This window comes from Wyeomyia smithii, chromosome 2 (assembly GCF_029784165.1).
Source record: "Wyeomyia smithii strain HCP4-BCI-WySm-NY-G18 chromosome 2, ASM2978416v1, whole genome shotgun sequence".
Lineage (NCBI taxonomy): Eukaryota > Metazoa > Arthropoda > Insecta > Diptera > Culicidae > Wyeomyia > Wyeomyia smithii.
The window spans coordinates 202152231-202179566 of record NC_073695.1 but is presented as its reverse complement, the minus strand read 5'-3'; the positions used below and the strand labels follow the sequence as shown (position 1 = coordinate 202179566).

At 40.4% G+C, this 27336-nt stretch overlaps 1 protein-coding gene across 1 annotated transcript; it reads right to left on the bottom strand.

Annotated features, from left to right (window-relative positions):
• Window positions 1-3: 3 nt before the first annotated feature.
• LOC129722877 (proton-associated sugar transporter A-like) lies at window positions 4-27336 on the bottom strand. Its single transcript, XM_055676687.1, has 7 exons — window positions 26579-27336; window positions 9154-9605; window positions 8565-9091; window positions 8373-8503; window positions 8117-8291; window positions 7925-8020; window positions 4-476 (listed from the first exon to the last, which is right to left on the bottom strand). The coding sequence occupies exons 1-7, from the start codon at window positions 26707-26709 to the stop codon at window positions 345-347; spliced, it is 1644 nt and encodes a 547-aa protein (XP_055532662.1). The 5' UTR covers window positions 26710-27336; the 3' UTR covers window positions 4-344.

The window sequence follows — 27336 nt, the reverse complement described above, 5'->3', positions numbered from 1 at the left end:
GCATAGAGTAAGTTTAGATATTTAATTTGAAATAAAATAAATAATCCCGGCACAGACGGACGTACCAGAAAGTATATCACATTTCAACAATTGTCTACAATGGAAAGAAATCACAGCTTTCCACTTCCAACGGCTGTTTCATTTGATGTGAGCTGGACTCTGACTGTCGAATTGCCACTACGTGGACGGTTGTGTAAGAGATGGGGTGTAGCGGGAAGAGAAGAATGCGTCTTATATTGATTGCACCGGATTCGCGGGTCGCTCAAATAAACACCGCGTACGTAACGCTATGTTACGGTTTGTGTTGCTCGAAGGCAGCTGCAGCACCAGCAACGGTAACACGCTTAAAGCTCCATATACAGCACCTGGCTTGCGGCAATCGCGGCGAGAAACGAGAATAAGCTTGCCGAATAGATTACCACCGTCGTACTGCCAACTGCGTCTATAATGCTTCCGATAGCGAGCGAAATTATGAGCTGGAAGTGAACAAGAAGTGGAATGTAAAAAAAATATTCTAAACTTTATCGTATGAACAATGTCAAACATATTCGAAATTTGAACAACATAAAAAAACCCGTATGCTAAACAAGTCCTGCGCAAAAAGTAAAATAGATCTATCCGAGAAGGTCACTCTAAAAGTTCGTGTGCATTTGCGTCAAACAACTTAAGATAATAATTATTGGCATTGCCGAATTTGTTAACATTATCAACAAACCATACTATCAGAGAGATTTCTACAAGTGTTAAGATATCACTACAGAACCAGTTTTTGTGTTGCTTTGACTATGACACATTTTGCAGCAGATCTTGTTTTTCTGTCGATGTGAGCCGTGTTCTGGGTGCAATACAATAAAAACAAGTGAAATTAGACTGGGTTTTTAACATGAGTATATTTTAGATCAATCGGTGGAATTATATTTTAACGTTGGATTTTATTTGGACAAATGCTTTTTTTTTTCAAAGTTCTCCAAAGAGGCCCAGTTAATAATCAAAAATATATGGATAGGTAGGGTAATGTATTCATGGTATATAAATTTTCATGTCACACTTTCACCATTAATATCGCATGAAATCATAATCAAATTACGTTATTCGAACCAATCTATCTGTTTAGTTTACAGAAATAACAATTTACAGCTAATTCGACGTGAATAAATTTAAATATATCGTTTTTATGTTGAATTGAAGTCAATTTAAAAGACAATTTAATTGTCTAGAATAATTCTCAACATTCATATATGGGCACTCTCGGTGAAAAAAAGTTTTTCCAACAAAATCTTTTCCATAAATTGCACCTACCTACGTTAAATCCATCATTATATCAAACACAGGCAAATTGAAGCGAAGAAGTCTCAGAAGTAAACCGTTCCGATCATAATACAAAACAGGCCTTCGCATGTCACAAAATAGGTAACATTCATTTTTTAAGACTTTTTTTCTAATAGTAATGTTTTGATAATCCTAATAAAACATTCTGAACAGCATTAGGAGAAGATGTTTGATGTTTCTGCTGAATGTTTGATATATTTTTTGTTATTTAATAGCGAGGAAATTTCGCATATAAAAAATTGTTTCGATCATGGTACGTTACTCGATACCTTTAAAATTTTCTACAATCACTGTACAGTGATTCAAAATGACAATATAGGCAGGAATAGAGTTTTCGATGTAGAAGTTGCTTCTTATCTTAGATCCACATATATATTGGAGTGAAATTTGGGGTGGTCATAAAATCAACGAAATAAAACAACTATAGTTTTTGTCTGCGAAAAAAATGTGTTATTTTCGATGAAGTCGTAGATCACATTATTTTAAGCGACCTTGTAGAAGACTTCTTATTCGCAGTTCTTGTATTTACTGAAATAGAGCAGTTTTGCTTCATGAGAAGCTCTAAAAAACAAAGCTCTTTTTTAAATTCAAATTTCTCAGTAAAGTTTCGTCTTTTGGAGTTCCAAAAGTCATCTGAAAAAACTTCACTGTGAACTACACATTTTGTAGCTATTGGTTCAAAAAAAAAAAAAATAGAGCTAAACACTAATCCCAGAACTACCTTAAGCAAAATTCAGTAAATTCAAGAGCTACAAAAAGTAGTTTCTACAAAGTTGTGCGTGCAAACGTGATCTGCGGCTTCACCGAAAGTTACAAATAGAAATATTTTAGTTGTTTTATTTTGCTGATTTTGGGATCGAAGACTGAAATTTCGTTTATTCAGCATAATCGCTTATTTTTTATTATAGAAATCTTTTAAAAATTAATGATACTTTGAAATTATGCAGGTCATTGATGCAAACAATTGTTTTGAAGTCAGCATAGCTTAACAGTGAAGGCGAGAGCCGCTAAGGAATTTAAATCCACTTTTCGCACTTTTGGACTCACTGTAAAAAATGCTCGCTGGGGTTTGGAAAATTCATAACACTTCATATAAAATATTTAAATGTTTTATGAAAGACAGTTATAGTATGACTGCACAGCAGCATTACGTACTCAGAACAGAATTTTGTCATCTCCCAGCTGCAGTCACTGGATACTACACGCAACAGCGTGATATACTGTGGTGTGGCTGAGAGTGGTGCACTACTTCTTCCATCCGACAACAGAAAAAATGATTGTTTTCTTTCCAAACCCGCAGCACGTATTACATACAGCCTACGGGTCGTTCCATACTAAATCTCCAAACTACTTGGACACGATCATTACGGATTTGGCTCAAAGATGGGTAAACCACAGACTAACAGACGAAACTCTCGAACCTAGCTCCATCGTCATTCCCAATCCAATAACCGTCTTCGCGCGACAACGCCGCTTGGGGCGCTGTCTTGCAATCTCATACATATTTTGTGGTTCCCCATTTGACACATGCCGTAACGCTAGCGCTGATGTCGAAATACATGACGCAGCGCGAACACGGCAGCAGATGATGCTAGTGTTACTATGGTAAAGTACTGGAATCGTCCGAACGATGATTTTATTGAAAATTTGTTTGAAGTGTTATGTCTGTTAGTCTGTGGGTAAACTATTCATGTAGGTTCACTTCAAAAAATCTTGAAATTTCCCAGCAAATACAGCCAAATTGGTATTTTTTTAAAGTGAACTTATATGAATAATTTACCCAGCTTTGAATTGAAATAGATGCGGATATCGCACGCGGTGAAATTCATAATTTCATTGCATTTCACAAAAATTATACAAATGTTTTGAAAACCCAAGAGAATGATTTTTATCAACTTGCTGTGCAGTTGTAGTGCGTTATTTAAACGCAGATCAAGGTTTCTTGGCAGTGGCTGTTTACGGCCCAAAGAGATTTGGTCTTTGAATCCTGGGAAGGTGATTGGCTTCATAAATCATATTTTTCCTGACTGGGAGCGTGTCGGTGCAGGTATCTGATCACTCAACAATAGTGGTCATTGTATTTTGCAAGGAGACACGTATAACAATTGTCTGGGATATACTACAAAAGTTCACATCAATGGACAACGTAATTCTTATTCCCTAACAAAAAAAAATCAACTTGCAACTGTGTTCAAAAACCACTACAGATACGCAGTAATTTGATGTTCATCATAATTTCTACTGCACAGCAGCATATCAAACATCATTCTCATGTCTGCCACCAGTCAACGTCAGCACGAACGAAATTTTGTTGTCCCCCGCTGCACATTTGCTATACACCACATGCAACAGTGTAATAACTGTGACTGAAAATGCTAGGCCCCCGTGGCCTTGTGTTTAGCGATGTGGATCGGCTGGCTCTTCCACACGGTTGTTATATCGAGTTCAATTCTCGATTCGGTCGAGGACTTTTTCGAGCTGGAAATTTTCTGGAAATGTGCCAAAAACAATAACGAATTCTCTCAACTATTCTCTAATTGATTATTATCCCCACATGCCTGTGCGATATTTTTTGTTGTTTGGCTGAAGGTGCGGTTTCTTCTATCTGAGTTTTTAGTAAAGCGGGCAATGCATGTAGTTTGCGAGAATACGAAAATGAACGGGAATAGAAGGTGTGACTTTAGATTTAGAGAAAAATTCCCTCGTCCAGTCGGAGAAAACAACATACATTGCCCGCTTAAACAAAAACTTAAAATTTAAGTCATATGACAAAAATAAAATTAGTTCGTAAAGTTCTTCTATCTGGTTTCAACCGAGATAAATTGTATGTCTTTCTTACAAGCTGCAACATGATACAGCGGTACAGTTGGCCTGTTTGTCAACACGAGAAGAGATTAATTTTCATTTTAAATACGGAATAAAATATCTTTGCATTTGGCGAAATTGGGAAAATGACATAACTTGAAAAAAGTCGTAGCTACTTACAACATGAGTTACTAAAAACACTGCGAACAAAAAGCGAACTCGTTACTGGTTAGCCGCTGTGTTCCCAATTGATTTTTAGTGCATTCAAAACTATGTGATTCTATGTGTTCGTATGACACTAGTTATGTTCAAATAAGTCATGTAATCTTTGAGTTAATAGACTTTCGTTGTTCTATTAACAATTTAATACATAACGGTTGCTTAAGTTCGATTATAATCAAATGAAATGGGAACGTGTAGGGCAGCCAAACTTTGAAACCACGTGTTCAATCATAATTCATCAGTTAACCCTTAACTAGCCCGCTCATCTGATAATAATCATCAAATCGGTTGTGTAGTTTCTGAGATAATTAAGTTTCGTGATTTTCACAAGTCGGCACGTTACAAATGAAGTTACAGTTCGATTACAGTAAAATTCAATAGGGTCTGAGGCAGCTAGACTATTCATTTGACACTAATTTTGTGGAAATCGGGTCGGCCATCTCTGAGAAAAGTGAGTGAGTCCAAGTAGTCTTCGGAATATGTTCCTTTGCATAGCTGGATTTAATATTTTTAAACATAACAGCCAACGTAATAGTCCGATTGCAAAACAAATCAAAAGGATCTTATGGGGCAATTAGACCTTCCATTTGACACTGATTTTATGAAAATCGGTACAGCCATCTCTGAGAAACATGAGTGAGATTAAACAGTCTTCAGAACACGTTTCTTTTCATAACTTTTGAACCACAAGTTCAATCTCTATGAAATTCAAAACTTAAGGGTTTTCTAGGTAGCCCGTTCGTTTGAGACTAATGTTGTTGAAATCGGTTGTGTAGTTTCTGAGATATTGATGTTTCATGATTTTCACATTTTCAAACATAACCTCTAAACTAAAAATCTGATTACAATAAAATTCAATAGGGTCTTATGGGGCAACAAAACCTTTCATTTGCAATTAATTTCTTCGAAATCGGTCCAGCCATCTCTGGAAAAAGTGAGTGAGAATAAAAATCTGTCCATACACACACACACACACACACACACACACACACACACACACATACACACACACACACATACAGAAAATGCTCAGCTCGTCGAGCTGAGTCGAGTGATATATGCCATTCGGCCCTTTGGAGCACTTTTATACTTTCGGTTTTGCAAGTGATTGCTATACCTTTCTAGGAGAAAGGCAAAAATGTATCAATATAAAAAAAATTGACAGAGTCTCCCGTCCCAACAGGTCATGTTATTTTTGCTTCCATGAGCTTAGACTAATATGATGTCTTGAAGGTGAAACTCTTTCGAAAAGTTTGAAACAATCCCCATTCTTGAACAATTTCTAAGCTAGCTTTTAAAACGTACTAGAAACTGATGTCTTGAAAGAAAGTATTCTGGTAAAAGCAACAGTACCAGCGAAATAAAGAGCCTCAGGCCTCTCGTCGTCTATGATTCGGCGGTACTCTTCTATTCGTTCACTTCAGCGGTACTATTCGTATTGCAGTGGCACACTTCTAGTCGTACATTTCTATTCGTTTGCAATTGAGGAAAAACTACTGTTAATGGTGATTGAAAGTTTATCTCATAAATATGATTACCATATAATACTCAGCAAGAGTTATACATTTTTGCAACGGTTTTGAGTTATATTTATTTAATTTTATCTTCGATATTCACTAAATAATCGTGACCGGATAGTATCGAAAGAGTGAACTCCCAAATCTAAATACACATTTCAAGAGGTCCTATCTGCTTTCATCGTTTTTTCGGAGCCTCTTTTCGTTTTGGTAATGGTTCAGCTTTAGTAACTCTCCCAAGTGTGATTTTCGTTCAGGAAGCTAGAGTGATCCCTTCGCTATCAACTTGTGCAAATAACGTGTCGTAAAAGGTGTTTAATAAGTTGTGGTGATTGAATGAAAGTGATCGATCAGAAAATCGATTAAAGCAGATAGGACCTTTCGAAATGTTTCTCTGAAAATATACAAATTTATAGAAAAGTAAGAGCCGGCGAATGCTTATGAATGTTTTGTCCAATTACTAAAATTCATTCAGAGTCTTTTATCACATTTTCAAATTGTTAGAAGATATATTATTAATTTAAACTTTAATGTAATATACACTAAAGTCGCTTTTTAAGCGGGGGATAAGTGACGCGTAAAACAAACGCGTAAAAAAACCGCGTAAAATCCGGAATCCGCGTCAAAAAACGCGTAAATTCCGGAATCCGCGTAAAAAACCCGCGTAAATTCTGCAATCCGAGTCAAGAAAAACCGAGATCCGCGCAAAAAAAAAAACACTTAAATTCCGGAATCGGCGTAAAAAAACCGCGTAAATTCCGGAATCTGCATAAAAAACGTGTAAATTCCGGAATCCGAGTAAAAAAAGTCGCGTAAAAAACGCGTAAAAAGCGACCTTAGTGTACGTACATAAGCTATCTTTGTAATACAGCGAATGTAATTGTAGGCAAATGAAAAAACTGTCGAGCAAATAACAAAAATGGAATGGTTGATTGCTCCGATTTTTTGCTGGAACTTAGTAATAATTTTGTTCAACATATCTTCTTATGTTTACCAATCAATGAACCTATGTGAGGGCTTCCATATCAATTTGAAAGTAAGATCTGTACTAAAAGTTCGATTTAATCAGAGTTAAATAAGAAAAAACCATTTGTTATGATAACGTAAGTATTAATGGATTTGGTATTTGGAGATATTGAGTTAATTCTGATTTTGACGCATTACGAGAAATTTTTAGTGCTTCTTCAACAAGAACGATATGCTTGTGCTTGGTCAAATAGATGTTGTTTGCACAAAAAAATACTATAGGCATAATATCGCCAAATATAAACGATATTCTTTCGAGTGTTGTTAAATATATTTCTAAAAATAGATTTCCAAGGAAGGCCGAAAATAAAAATTCGTAAGTCACTGAGCAAACAAATTGATTCTGTTTGCAGACTCTGTATATTTTGTAACAAAAAATCCCCTAATTACAGTGTTAAGTACCACGTCACCATTTCATACAACCATAGGGCTGTATACCTTGTAGTATTTTAATAGATGGGTAAGCAAATGCTAATATGTGGACAAACTTTTGGAATTTTGATATTTGGCTTCAAAACAAAATGGCGTCGAAAAAACATCGAAAATTTCCGATTTTTCAAAAAATTGAAATGGTGTCTCTGTTGCCCCTTGAAGTTAAATGGGACCAAACTCGGGGAAATTTATTTTTGCATCAATATGCGTAATATGCGTTCATAATGTTGTTTTTTGAGTGAAACAGAAACAGTTTCAAACAAAATTGGTAATAAAATATGTCAAGTGAAGAAACAGTCGAATTTCAAACATTTTCGTTCGAGCGATTCGGTTCTAAGTAATGTCTTCATAGTAGATGATTGTGCATACAAGTTCGCATCCGGTTAACTCGTGGAATTTAAACAGTGATGGAATTCAACGTAGAGCTCTTTTTTCATACTTGGCATTTCACAACAACCCACTTAGCGTTGGGTTACTGAATGCAAGCAGCAAAAAGCGAATCGTAAATACACCGATGCTGCATCGGAACGCTCGCAATCAGTTGTAATCATAATACCCGGAACATGATAATAATCCTACACTGCTATACTAACCTGAGCAAGGAACAGCATACTGCTCATCACAGAGACATCTGCCCCGAAACCACGACGATGACTGCACTCGACTAGCTTTCCATCCTTCATGGCGAACTAATCAAAACGGTAACAGAGAGAAGGTACGTCATTACAGTTCTATTAACCGAGATTTTCACAGAAATGAAGTGTTCGGAATAGCAAAACAATTACCGAATCATTCGCATGATACTGAGAAATGGCTAGGAATGGAATTGAGTAGATTGTTGCATACATAATGCCGACCGTAGGACAGCTCACAAATACCATCCAGCGCTCGTTAAACAGGGCCATGAGTAGCATTCCGATGCTGTAGGTCAGTAGACCACCTATGTAAACAGGACGAGTACTGAAATGAATGAACCAAATCAAATTTCCAGTTGGACTGTTTTAATCAATAGTTCACTTATTATAACTCATAGTTGCTCACCTGAAACATTTGATAATCTTTTCTATGAAAAGTGAGTAGAGAGCAGCAGAAAATGTGAACAGAGCCATTCCCCAGCAACCAAACCGGACACCTTCTTCATACAGGGCCAGCTCAGGAGATCCTTCAGGTGCCTGCAATTAGAAAACCGCTTTAAAAGAGAATCTCATTTTCCAAAGAACGATGATAACGTACAGCAACATCACCACGGAAAACGGCACTTCCGACAAAATCCGTAAAGTAAAGACAATAGCTAAGATATCCTAGCTGAGAGAGCAATTGCGTCAGATAGAGAATCAGTAACGATCGAGGCATGTTCCACAGACCCTTCATGAAGTGGGAAAAGGTGAGCGGTGGTTCGTCATCTTCGATTGGAATGCTGGTAGAAATAGGTGGCTTTTTCGGATCAACCACAAGATTAGAAATGTTATAGACAATAGTCAGCTGCTTGCGTTTCTCTGTCTCGAAGCGGGTTTTAGTGATCGGCCGCAACAGTTCGTCCTTTTCCATCCGTGGCAGTGACACTTCTCGAAAGCTGGTAAGTGACACAATAAGGCCAACGGCCAGAACCACGACTACGGTTGCAAATACAGTCGCTTCATTGCTTCCCATGAGGGAACCGAGATCTGTTTGAAGCCAGTCAATAGCCCCTAGCATATAACCTCCAGTGCCGCCAATACCACCTATCACCATTGCCGTGGTAAGAACCCGAGCGTGGTCATCTGAAAGCACACACAGACGACTTAGCAATTTTCTGCAACTGAATAACAGATTAAAAACTAACCCAAAATACAAACATCCATGAAATAGGTTCGCCCTACTCCGCTGCTCGTTTCGACGTCAAAATCCGTCAGCACCAAACCGATCACCGTCACCAGGATACCCCACCGAAAGCCAGTCATCAGTTCAACCGGAACGTCTTCATCCCCTAGTAGTATTCCGATCGCCTTGCCGTGTGGCAGGATCAGAAGCCCCGTAATACACGCCGAACCTAGGGCCAGCAGCACTGGCCTCCGTCGGCCCCAGGCACACCGCACCCGATCACTGAAGGAGGCAATCATTGGTGCGAAGAAAAAACCTAGAACCGGTGCAAAGGCCCACACCATGGTCATGAAGGTATAGCTGAGGCCGTTACTCAACAGCAGCGGTGTCACGAAAGCCGTTTCGGCCGCATAGCAGAACTCGACGCCCAGCTGGTAGAAAGATAGTCGTATAATTTCCAGGCGGGTTTTTTTCCTGAAATGTGGAATATCGAGTCATAACTAGTTCTAAGACCGGGGTTAAAGCACATTCATAAGGTTTACAATAAGTATCAGTTCGATGAATTAACAACACGTTCGAACGAAGTAAAAGAAAATTTTGTTCCAAACAAAACAAATCTGACCCCCCTTTGTTTTTGTTTGGAGACAGACACTGGATTCTGAGTAACTACGTGTTCTACCTATATCATAGGTTGACACGGTTGATGAATGAAATTTACATTTCAACGAAAACAAATCATGAAAACATACGGCGGCAGAGTAATGTTGTGATGCTAGGTTACGTCGGGCTGAACTGAAACCGGTCTGCCCGGTATGATTTATTTATTTTTTTTCCACTTCGCCAGTTCAATCTGGCACGAAAACATGTTAATGCTAATTCGCTAGAGTAATGACCGCGTTTCCGACTCCTTTGCCGGGCATTTTGAACAAATATTTTCGGGTTTGTTTTCAGGACTTTCACGTCATATGAGGACAGTTGTAGTGCGGTGTTCATGTTGTGGTTATCATCACTAGTGTTTTATCCGACCGATTTTCCGATGTACATACTAATATATGTATTTATTTTGTTAAACAATAAATTCTATTCTTTTGTCAGTTGATAAGATTTTTGCTTTTTTTTTTTTTAACGGATGAAAGAGAAGGTGGTTCGAAGCTGATAATTCAGAATATAATTTTACCTATTATTGCTACCCATGAGTTTATTACTGTGAGGAAAATAACAACAAATCACGAAAAACATGTCAGCTCACACCATCAGAATGACTCAACAAAAACTCTAGATTGCAGCTCCAGTTGATTTGCAGATTGACCGTGTTACGTAATGTACAGAAAATCGCAGAAGTTCTCATTCGTCATGCTTGAATTAAATTATTATGACTTATAATTAAGGTTAGATTCATTCACTTATATTTTTTGATATTTACTTTGTTGTATAATCTCATACAAATATCATTTGAGAATGTTTTGTATGCAAAACGGGTTTACAAAAAAATATTTCCTGCTCTTAAAATTGTTGTTGTGCTGCTATTTAATAAGATTTTTTTTTATAGTAAATAAACGTTTTTTTACCGTAAAAAAATTTGGCAGCTGACGGCCAGGATAACGCAACCAAAGCAGTACTTGATTTAGTAATATTATAATTTTATTTGAATACTTTGATATTAGATTGTTGTTCCTTAGTGTGATTGACTATAAGCCACGCAATTTTAAAACGTAAGCGTTTTCAAGTAGGTACTAATAAAATAAGTAGTTTTTATTATGTTTTCTGCAAAAATGTGTTTTCAAAATTTATTAGAAACATTATTTTGAAAACAGTTTGAGCGCATATCAACAATTGTCAGATAGGATAAGGAAAGGAGTAATCAGCGGTCCACTATTTTCATCGGTCGAATAGAACGGGCCTCAAACTCTGAAATTTTTAGGAATGTAGCGAAACCTCTGATTACGTAGTTGTCTCACGAATATAAAAAATATAGTTTACATTACAAAAAAAAATGTGGTCCTCGTGGTTCAGTGGTTAACGATGTCGGTCGTCTAGCTCTCCCACACACGGTTGTGACGTCGGGTTCGATTCCCGATCAGGTCGAGGATCTTTTCGAGCTGGAAATTTTCTCGATTCAGCACTGGGGCACGGTGTATCGTTGTACTTATCCTACAACATGCAAAATGTGCCTAAAACAATATTAGCCCTCCAGGGTAGCGTGCGATATTGTTGTTGAACAGAAAAATCTTCGAATAAACATAAATTAAAGAAAATCAACCAAAATTGTGCCCATTCTCTGAACGTTGAAAAGACCTTCCAAACAGATACAAACTGTTTAAAATACGTTCAGGCAGATTAAAATAATTTTCTTCGATTATAAACTTTATATGGTTTTGGTAATAAAGGGTGATTTTTTTGCTATTTGGTTTTTCGTGAATTCAGATTTGACGGTTCACGCGGGAATTCTGACAGCTGTCAAAGTCTACTGTACTCAGTTTGGTTTGCCATTTAACCATAAACAGACTTACGCCTGAACAACGCTTAAAAATAATCGATTTTATTATCAAAGTTCGTACTCTGTGAAAAATGTTTTTCGCGCATTACGACCATTTTATGGTCCTCATAATCAACCTACTGAGCAAGCTATTCAAGCTATTGTGACGATATTTCAAACCAGTTTTACTCTGTTGGGCATAAGCCCACCAACACGTATACATAGAGTGCGTACAGAAGAAAATATTGCTGCCGTATCAGCCAGTGTAGTGGAAGACCGTGACTTCGACGCCGTTCGCAGCAATTGGGCTTGTGTTATTCGACTACATGCAAGATTTTACGGAAGGATCTTGGTGTAAAGCCTTACAAAATAAAGCTCGTACAAGAATTAAAGCCAAACGACTTGTCGCAGCGTCGAATTTTTGGTAAATCGGCCTTGGAACAACTTGCCGAAATTCCACTTTTTTACCGAAAAATTGTGTTCAGTGACGAAGCTTTGGATCGAAGAGCAACCAGAGGTAATATAAGAATCGCCAATGCACCAGAAAAATGCACGGTTTGGTGCGGTTTACACGCTGGAGGCATCATTGGTCCGTACTTCTTCAAAGATGATCAAAATCGCAACGTTACGGTAAATGGCGCTCGCTATCGTGCGATGATTTTTAATTTTTTTTTTTGCCGGAAATGGAAGAGCTGGGTCTTGTTGACATGGTTTCATCAAGGCGGAGCAACGTGCCACACATCGCGCGAATCATTGGACATATTGCGGAATGAGTTCGGTGAGCAATTCATCTCACAAAATGGACCGGTGAATTGGCCGCCTAGATCATGCGATTTAACACCGCTAGATTATTTTTGTAAGTGTCATGTTAGGGACTAGAGAGAAAGGAGTCTTATCGAAACCTCATTCTTCCAACTAATACCGCGCCATAACTACAATATCCCGAAGAGAACTATTCTACCTTACTCAGACCAGTTTTATTATAAGAGGGACCAATTTTTCTCAGGAGTTAAGTCAACAGAGGTACTGTAGAATTCAACTTGAAGGCAGGGTATGCGGTGGAGAGCCTGATAATAAACCCATATTGGAGTCCTTTTACAACCAAATGGCCTGATACGAACCAAGGACCACCCGCACGTCAAAGCGAACTATGTAACCTTGCTGCTACGGAGCTTCCCAGAATAGCTTGCATCTGGAAGGTATTTTTAGTACTTTTCGAATTATAATAGACGCCGTTACTTCTAAGACAAATTTCATATTTTGAAACATATGTATGAAAACACTTTTGAATCACGTTTTTTTCTGTAGCTTCTGAACCACGAATAAAATCTTCATGTTTTTCATTAGTTAAGGGGCAGCCCGTTCTTTGGGCACTACAGGGTGACAAAAAAGTCCGGTCACACAGGAGAATCTCAATATTTCAAAGAATAAGAAGAAAATCTGAATTTGGTTTTTATAGCTTTATTCAGTAACTCATAAAGATACTTCACAGACGATATCTCGGAATTACACCACCTTTCTCTGATCGAACCAGCTTCAGACGTCTCGGAAAGTCGTCGCAAGCAGCGCGCACGTGCTCCATCGGCATCTCGTCCCAGATTTTCGTGATAACTCGCTTGAATTGCTCCAAATTTGTTATTTTATAGTCGTTCAGCTTCGACATCATGTATCCCCACACGAAATAATCCAGTAAATTCAGATCCGGAGACGACGGAAGCCATTCATTCTTTGAATTGAAAACGGTCAAGTTTTCCTCACACCACGCCTGAACAACCTTTGCGGTGTGGGATGGGGCGCCATCTTGCTGGAAGCAGTAGTAATCGTCTTTAAACAATAGTTCTGCTTCAGGCAGAACATTTTTATTCAAAACCGTGTCCAGGTGGTACGCTGCGTTGATTTTGACCCCTTTATCGATAAAAATAAGAGGCAGTTCACCTCTCTTGCAAATGGCTCTCCAAACCATCACTGACGTCTTATTTTGGAACCGGGAAACGTTCAGCTTGTCCGCAGGAGCTTGCTGGAGGCTCACACTCCAAATTCGATCATTTTGGCGATTGGCTGTTTGCTCCAAAACGAACAGCTTCTCGTCCGAAAAAATTATCTCGTCATCTGCGCGCCAACCGAGCAACTCCCGCGACCGTTGGTACCTCTTGTCCTTTGTAGCTTTGGTAACCCCACGAACCACCTGTTTTTTGTACGGTGTAAGTTTTAAATCCTTGCGCAGAAGCAGGTGGATTGATTCTCGGTTCATTTTAAGGTTCCTGGCCAGCTTCCGTGCAGATTGGGCGGGATTCCGGCGAATCCGGTCTCGTATAATCTTTTTCAGCCTTGGAGTTCTCACAGACCTTGGTCGTCCAGATCGTGCCTTGTCCTCGGTGCCTCCGGTCTCTAGGTACCGATTTATGGTCCGGTACACAAATTTCCGGTTGATTCCGAACGGTTTTAGGTGTTTGAATATGTGTCCGGATTTGTACCCTTTCACATATTCAGCGATAGCAGCTGCTCTTAAATCTGCCATGGCTCACAACTCAATGTAAACAAACTGCACAGAAACGAAACTCTGCCACTTTGGGCAGCAAAGTTAACCCTTTCATTTAACACATAGATGGCACCAGAGAGATGCAACGTGTGGGCTACAGGCGACCCCAAAAAAGTGTGACCGGACTTTTTTGTCACCGTGTAAGTTTGTTCAAGTCGGTCACGTTTATTTAATTATTTATTTTTTCGGGTATAATTTTCACCTGACTCGAAGTCCTAAGGGGCCATCCACATACCACGTGGACAGATTTTTAACGATTTTGACCCCCCCCTCCCCCTCCGTGGACAACTGCCCATATAAATTTTGAAAAAATTGTATGGACCGTGAACATTAGCCAACCCCCCCCCCAAAGCTGTCCACGTGGTATGTGGATGGCCCCTAATGAACTAATGTATATACGTCTATAATATTAAAAACTTATCCTATCTAGCTTTTCCTTGAATTTTTGCGAAGGCTCACCAAATTCAAAATATTCTTCTATACGATTAATCATATTAATTCACGAGGCAACGGGTTCATTGTGACCAAAGTTCGTACGATGAGAGTTATTTATTGATAGTGAGGATGGTCGAAGGGCTCTTTGTGGCGCACGAAATTTATCAACGCCAGGAGTTTTGGAGAGTCTACCACATTATTCAAAAGCTTTGCCACAAATAATATCTGTTGTATCTTGCGGCGGCGTTCCAAGGTATCCAGATTGAGCAAACGACAACGATCTGCATACGGTGGAAGATTTTCAGGTTTTAGCCAAGGTAAATCTCGAAGAGCTATACGTATGAACCTGCGCTGCACACGTTCTAATCGCTAACTCCAATAAGGCTGGTGTGGCATCCAAACAAGGTTGGCGGACTCGAGGATAGGACGGACAAGAGCACAATAGAGTGATTTGAAGCAGTACGGGTCTTTGAAATCACGTCCAATTTTCGATATGAAGCCTAACTTGCGATTGGCTTTTGAAATAATCATAGTGTGATGACGATCAAAACTAGGTTTTGAATAGAGGGTCACGCCAAGATCATTAACGTACTCAACTCTATTTAAAGCTTGGTCATCTATTTGGTAGTTGAATGAAAGTATAGGCTCGTGACTCATATACAATCCTTACATTTTTGTTATTTTCTTACAAATATTGTTGTTTCAAAAAGCTATTTATTCAAGCTAGCAATCAAAATCGAAGCACATATCAATGTTTGACGACTACAGAACAATTTTTCAAAATCATCAAGATGCTGATTACCTAATGCCAGACAAACGTTTGCATTGAAACATGGACAAAAACGCACTGACGAAACTCCCCATGCAACATCAATCAGTAACAGTAAAAAGGTGCCGCCACATGGACGCTAATACACCAATGGAATAGTTTCTAAGTCATAGTTGATCGTATAAAGCATTTTTTCATCGCGGAATAGCAGGCTATGAATCATTCGATCATGACGGATTAGTTCAGAGTCTCTATGTTATAGCTTTGACAGTACAATCCCGCGCTATACCGTTAAAGTGCATACTCTTGAGCCATAGGTGTCATAGGGAACTATGTCATAGTTTTCGTGCTTCGTGTGGCACCCTTAACTCATGAGTCGCAGCCTTAACCCATGAGTCGGCAGAAAAAAATGCCAGCTCTATCACTCGAGCTCTTACCGTGATGACGAAAACAGTGAAGCTACTCCGTTCAGAAGTGTGCGCCCTCGAAGAACCGTATCCACTGGATAAGCTCGTTCTGGCTTCTACAACATCTTGGCACTATTGAAAAACAATCTGAGCATCGATTGTTCGTTTCTGAACGGCCGACGAGCGCCAAGACGCCTTAAATTCTGCTGAAGAGGAAGACCGAGGGAAAAGTGGCTACATCGCCGGTTAAACAGTAAAAAGTGCTAGGCGAACATGGACATGAATTGCCATCATGCGAGATAGCGCCGCCACAGCCACGGAAGCTAATAATCGACGTGGCTCCCGAACGTGAGCTTGTCGTCGATCATAACCCCCAGAAGCTACAGGGAGCGTTTTGAGACGATAGTGCATGCAACAGCACTGATCGATACCTCCTGCTCCGACTTTCTGTTATTTACAACAATAACTTCAGTCTTATGGTGCGCTAACTTCAGTTTCCTGGAGTGCATCCTCCGTCTTGCACGGAGGCATGCACTGCGTAGGCCTGCTATCGTTTCGCTCCACCAGTATGTCGGTGGTCTACCCTCTCTAGGCGGACGAGACCTAGGCATCGTGGCGTCGCACGCCCATGACAACATCGAATTTAGATGGTCCACACCCGGGAGTTGTTCACCCCCTTCGTGCTTCCATCTAATTGCCTGCCCAAAAACATCTGCATTGTAATGCAATGTTTTCCAGCCGTAGAAGGATGGAATATTGGCCCTACTCGCTGCTTGCTTCCGCACGCCTACCTCATAGCGGACCGTCTACCCTCCAGTTCGTGATCAGTCCCGGGCTGCAGAACGTTACATCGATAATCGATTCCGCACCATTCCTACTGTAGGTGCATTTCGTACCAACGTTAGCCAAGTCTAAGTTGAGCTTTGCCAAAGCTTCCAACAAGACCTGGCCCCTCTGGTTTGTACAGCGAATTCCCCACTCGACAGCCCAAGCGTTGAAGTCACCCGCAACCACCAACGGCCATAGGCCCGTCAGTTCCACGGTTGCTTGATCGACCATCTGTGCGAACGTTTCGGTAGACCAACTTGGCGGAGCATAGCAACTGTAGTAGAATACTCCGTCCACTTTGGCTATCACGTATCTATCTCTGGAGGTCGACACAATCTCTTGAACCGGGGACCTGCCTGTCGTGCAAATGGTCGTCTTTCCAGACTTGTCCGATACCCAGTCACCGTTTCCGGTTGGGATGCGGTAGGGGTCCGAGACGATGGCCACGTCCGACAACGACTCAGCAGCTGCTTGGTGTGGCAACTGCTGCGCCGCACACTTGGGGCATCCCATGGCGTGCTTGGCGTCCGTTTACCGGTTCATACCATACACTTGGGAGGTGCGCCGCAGTCCTGTGCTTTATAGCCTGTGCCACCGCAGCGGCGGCATAAATTGGACCTGTCGGGCCCTTTGCACGGCCAGGATTTGTGCCCCCGCTCAAAGCACCTGAAGCAAACGTCAGGCTGTTGGAAGGTGCCCGAAGGTAGACCGACCAACCCAACTTCAATGTGGCCTTCTTCAGGGCCTTGTTACCCTCCGCTAGTGGAAGCTTTATGGCAGCATCCTGGGTGCAGGCCGGGCCCCTGTGGAGACGAACTGCCCCCGCGGTCACTACCACTCCACACTCTCGCTCGAAGGCTTGTGCTATGTCGCACCCTTCGGTGATCTCATCCAGGTTTTTTAACTTGAGAGTCACTTCAGGGGTGAGGACTCGGATTTGAACCTCCTCGCCTAGCACTTCCTGGGCCGCCTGTTTATAGGCACAGCCCTTGCCCTTTGCCTCCTTGCGGAGTTCGAGGATCATCTCGCCGGTGCGCGACCGACGATTTGACCTGATATCCGCGCCGAGGTCTTTGAGATTGACTTGACACTCATGGCTCATCCGTCTTGAAAATTAGCGCGTTGCCCTTAATTCGCCTGTTCGCCCCTTGCGGCATCGCGCGTCATTCCCGCTTCTGCCGCTTTTATCCACCACGGTGGTCCATCCATCTGCACCCGTGGCTTCGCCGTTTGTCGGTTCTTTGCTCGGCTGGACTGACGGGCCAGCATCCTGGCTGTCTCCGAACAACCGCCTTCGTTGCTTCCTGGGGGCCGATTCCCCCGGAGAGCCTCTGGCACGTCTGCCAGTCGGTTCAGTTGAACAGACTTCGCAAACGATGCTGCAGCTGTTTGTGTGTATTTAGACATAGCTGCAGCATTCCCTTTTTTAGGCTGGTCAAGCCTTGCCTCCAGCGCGAGTGCCTTGCTTTCGGCATCGTTAGCCCGCTTAACGGCTTCCTAAAACTCGGATTTCGCGCTACAAATATTTATACGTAGCAACAGAAGACATTGCTTCAAATCTTTCGAAATGTTGCTACGTTCGTCCGTGGACTTGAGTATTTCATCATGTTGTACGGACACAGCCTCTACGCTCGGGAACTTGTTCGTGTGGCTTTCTACCGCAGAGAGTAGCATAGCCCCAGATAGCTGTTCCCGTTCCTTGGCGGTCTTAGGTGTTTCCACCTTGCCGCCAGTCTTCGCCGTTCCGGTTGGAGCTGGCTTAGACGTTCCCGCCTTTGCCCCAACTCGGAACTCCCCTGTCGGTGTCGCAAAAGGTGTACCAATCTGTGCGCCGCCTTTACCGGCATCCGCCTGTCTCGGTGGAGACCGTGCGATGCCCCGCCTGGCAAACGGGTTTACTAACCCGTCCGCCCCTTCCGCTACCTTCGCTTCCTCGTCGATTTCAAAGAAATTCATCTTAGTTAATAGGGTCCCCTTTCCAGCCACTATCCTTGATCATGGTGGAGTGGTCGCCTATATGGTCCCATGGTGGCTTATGCCGGAGCAGTGAGGTCATGGCTAGTGAAGGTCGTCATAGCCCCTCGTGAGCAACTATGACGCCTCCCGACCGGCGTAAGTCAGGAAAGGGCATCTGATCCTACTCCTGCCTGATTCCCATCAGGCAATGACCGCGGAACGTACTGGAAGGCCTGCCAGGTTTTGCGGGACGGAGACCCCTGCAACCTGCAACGTCGTACTCCATAACTGGAACCTTACTTGTATCAGCCCCAATAGGCGGGTTAGTGCATTTGGGTGATGGGAGCGGCACTACGCGCTCCGTCGAAGCTGCTTACGGGTTGCCGTGTCATTTACGGGATATCGACTGCCCAATGCCCGAGACCCCACCACTCCCTAGGCAAGCTCCTCCGACCTTTATCACTCTGGATGGCAACGACTGGCAGGGTACTCCGTTTTTTCCACGGAGTTCCAAGTTCATCGAAGGTAAGAGACGGATGGCGGTAAATCTTGGAGCATCGCAGTAACAATGGTTTTGCAATAAGTCAGGTGTCCCGCAAGGTAGCACATTAGGACCATTATTATTCTCCTTGTTTATCAACGACGTCGCATTTCTGTTGCCCCGTGGCTGCCAACTTCTTTACGCTGATGATCTTAAACTTTACCTGGTCATTAAATCGATTGATGACTGCATTACACTGCAGAGCTTCCTAAATATTTTCGCCGTTTGGTGTCGCAGGAACAGACTTAAGCTTAGTATTAAAAAGCGTAATGTTATCAGCTTCTATCGTATAACATCACCAATATTGTTTCAGTATACTATTGACGGCAAAACTCTTGATCGCTCTGATGGTTGTGTCAAAGACTTGGGAGTTTTGTTGGAAATGGGGAAATGGTTCAACGATCCTTGTACACTGCGCTCACTCTACTGTTCATTAGTTCGTCCGCCTGCGTAATATGGGACCCGCATTACGACGTGTGGACTAATCGTATCGAACGTATCCAGAAATTGTTTGTTCGTCGTGCGCTTCGGAATTTACCTTGGAGAGATAATATTCCACCGTACGAGAATCGTTGTGCTCTGATAGGTCTACAAACCCTTGAACAACGTTTAACAAGGTTGAAAGCAACCACCGCTGTTCTTTCGCTCCGGACTGGCCGTGAAAGGAGAAATTCATTATAAGATGCATCGTTCGTCAAGAAATTCCATAAGAGCGAAGACGCAGTGTTTTGGCCAGATCTGGCGTCGGCTCACTATTCAAAACAATCGTTTAAGGATATGAAGCGGCTGAATATCGATGTGGTACCCAAGTCGGCGAACCCACCCAGCGTCCTCCAGCTGCATCCCATCAAGAATTTCTTGGCAAACCTGGAGCGTAAGATCTACTCCAAAAATCTTGTCGCGAAAAATGAGAAAAAATTGATAAATAAAATGAAGAAAGAACTCAAAACCATACCTACACGCATGGTTTCGTCCGCCTCGTCGAATATTCCGGTTAACAACCAGAAGGCAGCTCGCAAGGGCGTAGTTTTTTTTTTTTTTTTGCTAGTAAGTTGATCCCAGCGAAAATTTATCAAACTCAATTACCTGTCTCAGTTTTTCTATTACCATTGGAAAATAGTCCATTTCTTAATGATGCAAACATAACAGCGAACACTGCTATGAATATGAAATACTAGCCTTAGTTTTATTCCACAGAAAAAGAAGAACTGAGTGTTCTTATTAGTAAACGCGGTTAACTTTGATAGTGCGTGCAACAGTGGAATACTTTCACTTCCTTGAGTGATCTCCAAATTTTAATTGTTACTTCAAGAAAATAAATGATCCAAAATCACCAAAATCACTAAAAATCTTTTGAAATCAAGAATATAGATAGTCCTCCATATTACCACCGACAAGAGACATTAATTATTAGAAAGAGAATTGATCTGGTAAACTAATGTATAAGAGGAGAAAGACCGAAAACGATTCAAAATGTGTTTACGTGGTTAGTTATAAACGTTTGAGTATTTTGACATTTTCATTCTAAACTTTTTTGAGTGTTTTGCCTTTCTCCTAGAAAGGTATAGCAATCACTTGCAAAACCGAGAGTATAAAAGTGCTCCAAAGGGCCGAATGGCATATATCACTCGACTCAGCTAGACGAGCTGAGCATTTTCTGTATGTGTGTGTGTGTGTGTGTGTGTGTGTGTGTGTGTGTGTGTGTGTGTGTGTATGTGCAGATTTTTATTCTCACTCACTTTTCTCAGAGATGGCTGGACCGATTTTCATGAAATTAATTGCAAACGAAAGGTCTTGTTGCCCCATAAGACCCTATTGAATTTTATTGTAATCAGATTTTTAGTTTAGAGGTTATGTTTAAAAATGTGAAAATCATGAAACATAAATATCTCTTGAACTACACAACCGATTTGAACAAAATTGGTCTCAAAAAAACGGGCTACGTAGAAAACCCTTAAGTTTTGAATTTAATAAAGATTGAACTTGTGGTTAAAAAGTTATGAAAAGAAACGTGTTCTGAAGACTGTTTAATCTCACTCATGTTTCTCAGAGATGGCTGTACCGATTTTCATAAAATTAGTGTCAAATGGAAGGCCCCATAAGACCCTATTGTTTTGTTTTGCAATCAGATTATTACTTTGCCTGTTATGTTCAAAAATGTGAAATCCAGCTATGCAAAGGAACATATTCCGAAGACTACTTGGACTCACTTACTTTTCTCAGAGATGGCCGACCCGATTTCCACAAAATTAGTGTCAAATGAATGGTCTAGCTGCCTCAGATGACTCTATTGAATTTTACTCTAATCGAACTGTAACTTCATTTGTAATGGGCCGACTTGTGAAAATCACGAAACTTTATTATCTCAGAAACTACACAACCGATTTGATTATTATTTTCAGATGAGCGGGCTAGTTAAGGGTTAACTGATGAATTATGATTGAACACGTGGTTTCAAAGTTTGGCTGCCCCATACGTTCCCATTTCATTTGATTATAATTGAACTTAAGCAACCGTTATGTATTAAATTGTTAATAGAACAACGAAAGTCTATTATCTCAAAGATTACATGACTTATTTGAACATAACTAGTGTCATATGAACGAGTCATCTCCCAAACTTACAAATAACAAACTTCATAATAATTTGATATGTGGCTCAAAAGTTATGGAAAGAAGAGAAATTCAAAGACTATTTAAAACTATACCTGCTCTGATCGATATATGTGGCCTCAACATAATTTAAATGTGGTGTCGTACTATTTGAACGTTCCAAGTTCATTGATTCCTTGCGGTTTGTTTGAAGTTTGCAAATGCACGACGAATCGGCCATAGGATATGATCGAAGTCAAATAACAAATCGTTTGAAATGATTGGTTTTATCGAAATGACAACATCCTCGTCTTTTGGCTTCTGTACATCGCCTTAATTCTGAATATATTCATATTGGGTAGTATTTTGTCATTATCAGCAGACTTTCTGGCATCAATCTGACACTGGAAATACCCATATTGAGAGGTATTTTTGGTTGTTTTCCAGAAACTAAAAGTGGTCGTCTTCAAATTAAAAATAGTGTCCAGGGTCAATGTTTGGTTTCTATGCATCATCACGTTTACGGAAACACCCATATTGAGTATTATTCGGTCATTTCCGACTGTTGCCTATAAGTTGCCAATTAGAAATTCAAAATGGTGCCTGAGGTCAATTGTTAGCTCCTTGCAGCATTCTGGTTCCAGAGATACTCATATTGAATAGTATTTGTTTACTTTAGGCTGTTTTTCACAAACCGGTAGTCGCCATCTTGGATTTCAAAATGGTATTTAGGATACTGGTTAAAGAGAAACTCATATTGGGTGATGTTTGGTCACTTTGGACTGTTTTCCAGAAGCCGAAAGTCGTCATTTTGGACTTTAAAATTGCCTGTGAAATCAATTTCTGTCATCTGGGCGTAATTCTGGTTCCGAAAACATTCATATTGAATGGTATTTGGTCATTTCCGGCTGTTTGCCAGACACCGGAAATCACCATCTTAAAATTCAAGATTGTGTCTGTGATCAATCTTTAGTTTCTGTGAATCTTTCTGGTTCCAGAAATACCAATATCTAATGGGAATCGTCCATTTCAGGCTGTTTTCCAGAAACCGGAAGTTGCCATCTTACAATTCAAAATGTTGTCTGAAGTCGATTTGTGACTCCAGTGCATCATTACGGTTCCGGAAATACCCATATTGGGTGGTATTTGGTCATTTGCCGCTGTTTTTCTGACACCGGAAGTCGCCATTTTGGATTTCATAATGGCATTTGGAGACAACTTCTGGATTTTGAACGGCATACTGGTTAAAGAAAAACTCAAATTGGGTGGTTTTTGGTCATTTTCTGCTGTCGATTATGGAACATATTTGTTATCACTAAAAACATTCACCTGCCAAAATGGTTCCATTTAGTTGATGAATTCGCGAGATGTGCAGAAATTTCTGAAGAAACATGTACTTCCAGAAGAGGGAGGGGCGTCAAACCATTATGGACATATTTGTTACCTCTAAAAACATTCACATACCAAATTTGGTTGTATTTTCTTGATTGGTTCTTGAGCTGTGCGAAATTTGTGTTTCATTTTCATGGGATCCCTCCCTTATAGAAGAGGGAGTCGGGATTCAAACCATTATGTACATATTTGTTACCACTAAAAACATTTACCTGCCAAATTTTGTTCCATTTGATTGATTAGTTCTCGAGATGTGCACAAATTTGTGTTTCATCCAACTATTATGGACATATTAGTAACCCCTTAAAACATCCACATGCCAAATTCGGATTCATTTGCTTGGTTTGTTCTTGAGTTGTGCAGAAATTTATGTTTCATTTGTATGGGACCCCTTCCTTCCAGAAGAGGGAGGGGTCTCAAACTATCATAGGAACCTTTATTGGCACCAAAAACCCCTACATACAAATTTTCACGTCGATCGGTTCGGTAGTTTTCGGGCCTATATGAATCAGACAGACAGACAGACTTGACTGCATGTTTATATGTAAAGATTACAACATCAATATTTTAGAACCTAAAGAGTGAATATACATTTATTGGATTGAAGCGTTCATGTAAATCTATTTTTACAAATAAAAAATTGAATGAGAAAGGCTGGGTCTGACCGCTAGGTGGATTAATTTAGGTTTTTTTTTTCTAGCTGCGCATTACAATATTTAAAATGTATCACTAAGAGCATGATACCAATCCAAAGCACTGTTTTTTGTACCATAATCGATCATTTTTATACTGGCCCTGTAGACATTGAATATGCGTAACTCACAGGCAAATCCTGTTATTAAAAGGTTATAAAATTAAGACGAACACACAATGTAAGCATACAGTACGTGTTTATATCAAGTAAATCCCTATTTAAAGACCCAAAAGCTGGAAGTTTGAGCAGAGACTGGTTTCACCATTAGTCTTGCGCCTGAGGCAGTCCGCGCTGCTTCGAAAATAATGCGCGATCGACCGGTCATGTTATTATTAGTTCTAGATAGCGACAACAGCAGTCCTCACTGAGCAGTAGCACCAGCAGTTGCAGCGGGTTCAAGCTACGATAGTGGTAGGGCCAGCTAATGCAGCGGCACTCACTTTAGTAAAATGCTGCCTTTGTGCGGTAGTGGGTAGCAGCATCAGTAGTAGGTAGATTAGCCGGCACATTCCCTAATGAAAAGTTGCCGTATTTTGTCAACACACAAACGTTTGAAATTTTTTTTTTTACTCTCGCTTATTTTCCGTCGGTCTAGTTCCGCCACTGTTGTGGCCAATCACCGACGCCCTGGGAGGCGACTCCACACCCGGGACCCTAACTCACGACCCGTTTATTAACGGACCGGCGCCAACGGCTTTACTTCCTCATGCGATGGAAGGCATGATCCCAGAGATTTTTCGCCTCAGAAAATCTCCCGGTGTCGGCTAGGACTGAATCTAGACCAGTTGGGTTGGTTGTGAGTGGATCACGCCACCTCACAACCATCGACACCTATGTCGGCGTTGGGATTCGAACTCAGGCGTCAAGCGTAGTTGGCGGAGTCGTTACCAACCATACTAGGCCCCCGCTCCAACGTTTTGAGATGTTGGCATTCAAAGTATACGGGCCGTCAAATCTTCTGTGTGAAAACAGCTTTCAACTGTGTTTCAGAAAAATGCCTTAATCCCTTCTGTAGAGGTACACAGATACGATCAACATTATATCCAATATAAATTAAACAACAATACTTATAAGGACATCAATTAAATTATTGAAGAATATTTTCTTGTGTTGCGCTAGAATTAAAAGTAAAATGTTATTTAAATCTGCATGCGCTCTGACTGTTGAAACTTGTTTGCGTTGTATAGTGTTGCAAACTGAAATTGGGTTGCACTTCAACTTTTCTTTTGCATAAAATTTCAATCATTCAATACAAGTAATAACCTTACGTAGTTCTACGTCAACATTGCGGTCGTGGCTTTGCATATAATCCTTGTGATTTTTTTTTATTGGAAACAATACTAGTGATACAGATATAAATCCGTTTGGTTATTAGTTGCTCTGCTTAAAAAAGGAAAGAGGAAGAAATTTATGACAAACTCATTATATCTGCCAAAATATTCAAAGTGTACAAAATTTTGTATTCCACTTTATCGCATTCAATGCACTTTTCGTTTGACAGTATTCGTTATTGAAATTGCAGTTATGTTCTTAAACACCTAAAACTCATTAACCTAGAGTAAAAAGTCCGATGATAGCGTGTCAAAACTCCTCGATAAATGCTCTCGTCAAAGTGCTGTGCCGAGGTTTCAAAAAACCTGTTTATTCAAGCTAGCGAAATTTATCAATGATAGTCGTATGAAAGGTGCAAAATAACTGAGCCTTCAAAAATTGCACAATTAATTAGAAGCGAGTTCCTACAATAAAACATGATGAAGGTCGATTATTACAACATTAATAGCTGTCAGTCAAATAACTAGTTTTTAGCATTTTCTACGCGGTTAGCGCAAGGTTTGAAGCCCACGATCACTTTAAATCGGTTAGTTCGGATTGTAGCTTAGCTCAAGCGAACAAATTAAACAAATATTCATAAATCAAAGAAAATTCCAACAATAAGTTTTTTTTTTAGTAGAAGAATATTCATATTTGTTAGGAATATCCTATGAACAAAGTATTGCTACTAATTGATGCGACCGTAAAACTCAAAGCAATTTATTCTGTCGGATTGGCATTCCAGTACATAAATAGGAAAATCTCTGTGAGCTCATGTCAGTTTAAATCAAAATGTAATATTGACGCAGAATGGCATTTTTTGCAACATCACACGGTAGTGGTCTTTGTGACGCAATTTGAGGAACATTGAAATGAATGGCAACCAAAACTGGTTTGGCTAAGCAACAAAACATTCGATAACAAGTGCAAATCATTTTGAAAAAAATTTGCTTGAGTCAGAATGGTTCTTATTTCAAAAGAATTTCTAATGTAACTGTACTAAAACAGATTAGGAATAATATAATTTAAAATTTTTTTGTTTTGCCCGTTTAATCACAAATAAAACCATTTGGAATTCTGGCATGAAATTTTATCTTGCGACTAAACAGACAAGTAGGTGAAAATCGCTTCATGAACTTCTGTACAGTAACTGAAATATATTCACGAGTTGCCGATACTGAAAGGGCTTAATTTTTATTTCATATAATTGAAATTTGATCAACCCGAAAGTCTAGAAAGCGTATAATAACAGAACTCAAATTACTTTTTTGAAGTAATGGATTAATTTCATGCTTTCACAACACATATTCCTTTCACGAGCCTTCAGATCAACAGATTATGAAAATCGAATTGCAATTAACACAACCTCGCAAGCCTCGGCACATTCACGATTCTTTAAACGTTATCAATAAAAACAAACAATGTTACTGCAATTATTCACAGGTCAAGAACGGTCGTAAGATTGAATTCCCACTTCAGTGAACCACCGCGGCAGGTTCCCCACCTACCTGAACAGATGTGAGTAATCTTTGTCCTGTCGTTTGGCATGCTCGAACCGCACCAGCAGCATACTCTCCATGATGGCAGCATCGCTACGCTGCTGGTGGAATCCGTTCACTTCTGTCATATCGCCATTCATCGCAACGTTGCACAAATTACCGGTTTCGGCAGAAAATAAACAAAAACAAAAATTCTTCAGCCCAAATCAAACCGGGATACTTTGGAACAGCTGGTAGCGCACTTAGCTAGTATCACCTTCTGCGAGCGAAAGTTTCTGTTCTTGGCACTCGGCGGATTCTGAACTAATGATGAATGAGTTCTAATCGCGCACTAACGACGCGTTTACCGCTAAAAAACTTTCCATCATAATTAACATAATGGATTGATAAGTGGTTTTCCTGTTTCCGGTAGCACGGTTCAGTTTTCCAATGTGATTAATCGCACGCGTAGCCACACTTCACCTTCCGAGTATTATTTTTGTTCTGAAAATCCAACCGAGTACACAAACGGATCAATTGATCGCTTAAAACCGACTAAAAACGTCAGCTAACGGTATAGCTCATTTTATACGAAATCTTGTCTCGGTTCAGAAATACACCAACTCAGTAGATAACGAGTTAATATCACGATTCATAAGTCATTCTGCGACTAGGTGTCTGCTAGTCAAGATTTGAGGACCCCCAATAAAGATTAACTTGCTCCGAATATTCGGCACTTTTCAGCTATAAATTACGGCTAGACAGCTGCATACCACGTTGCACCAGCT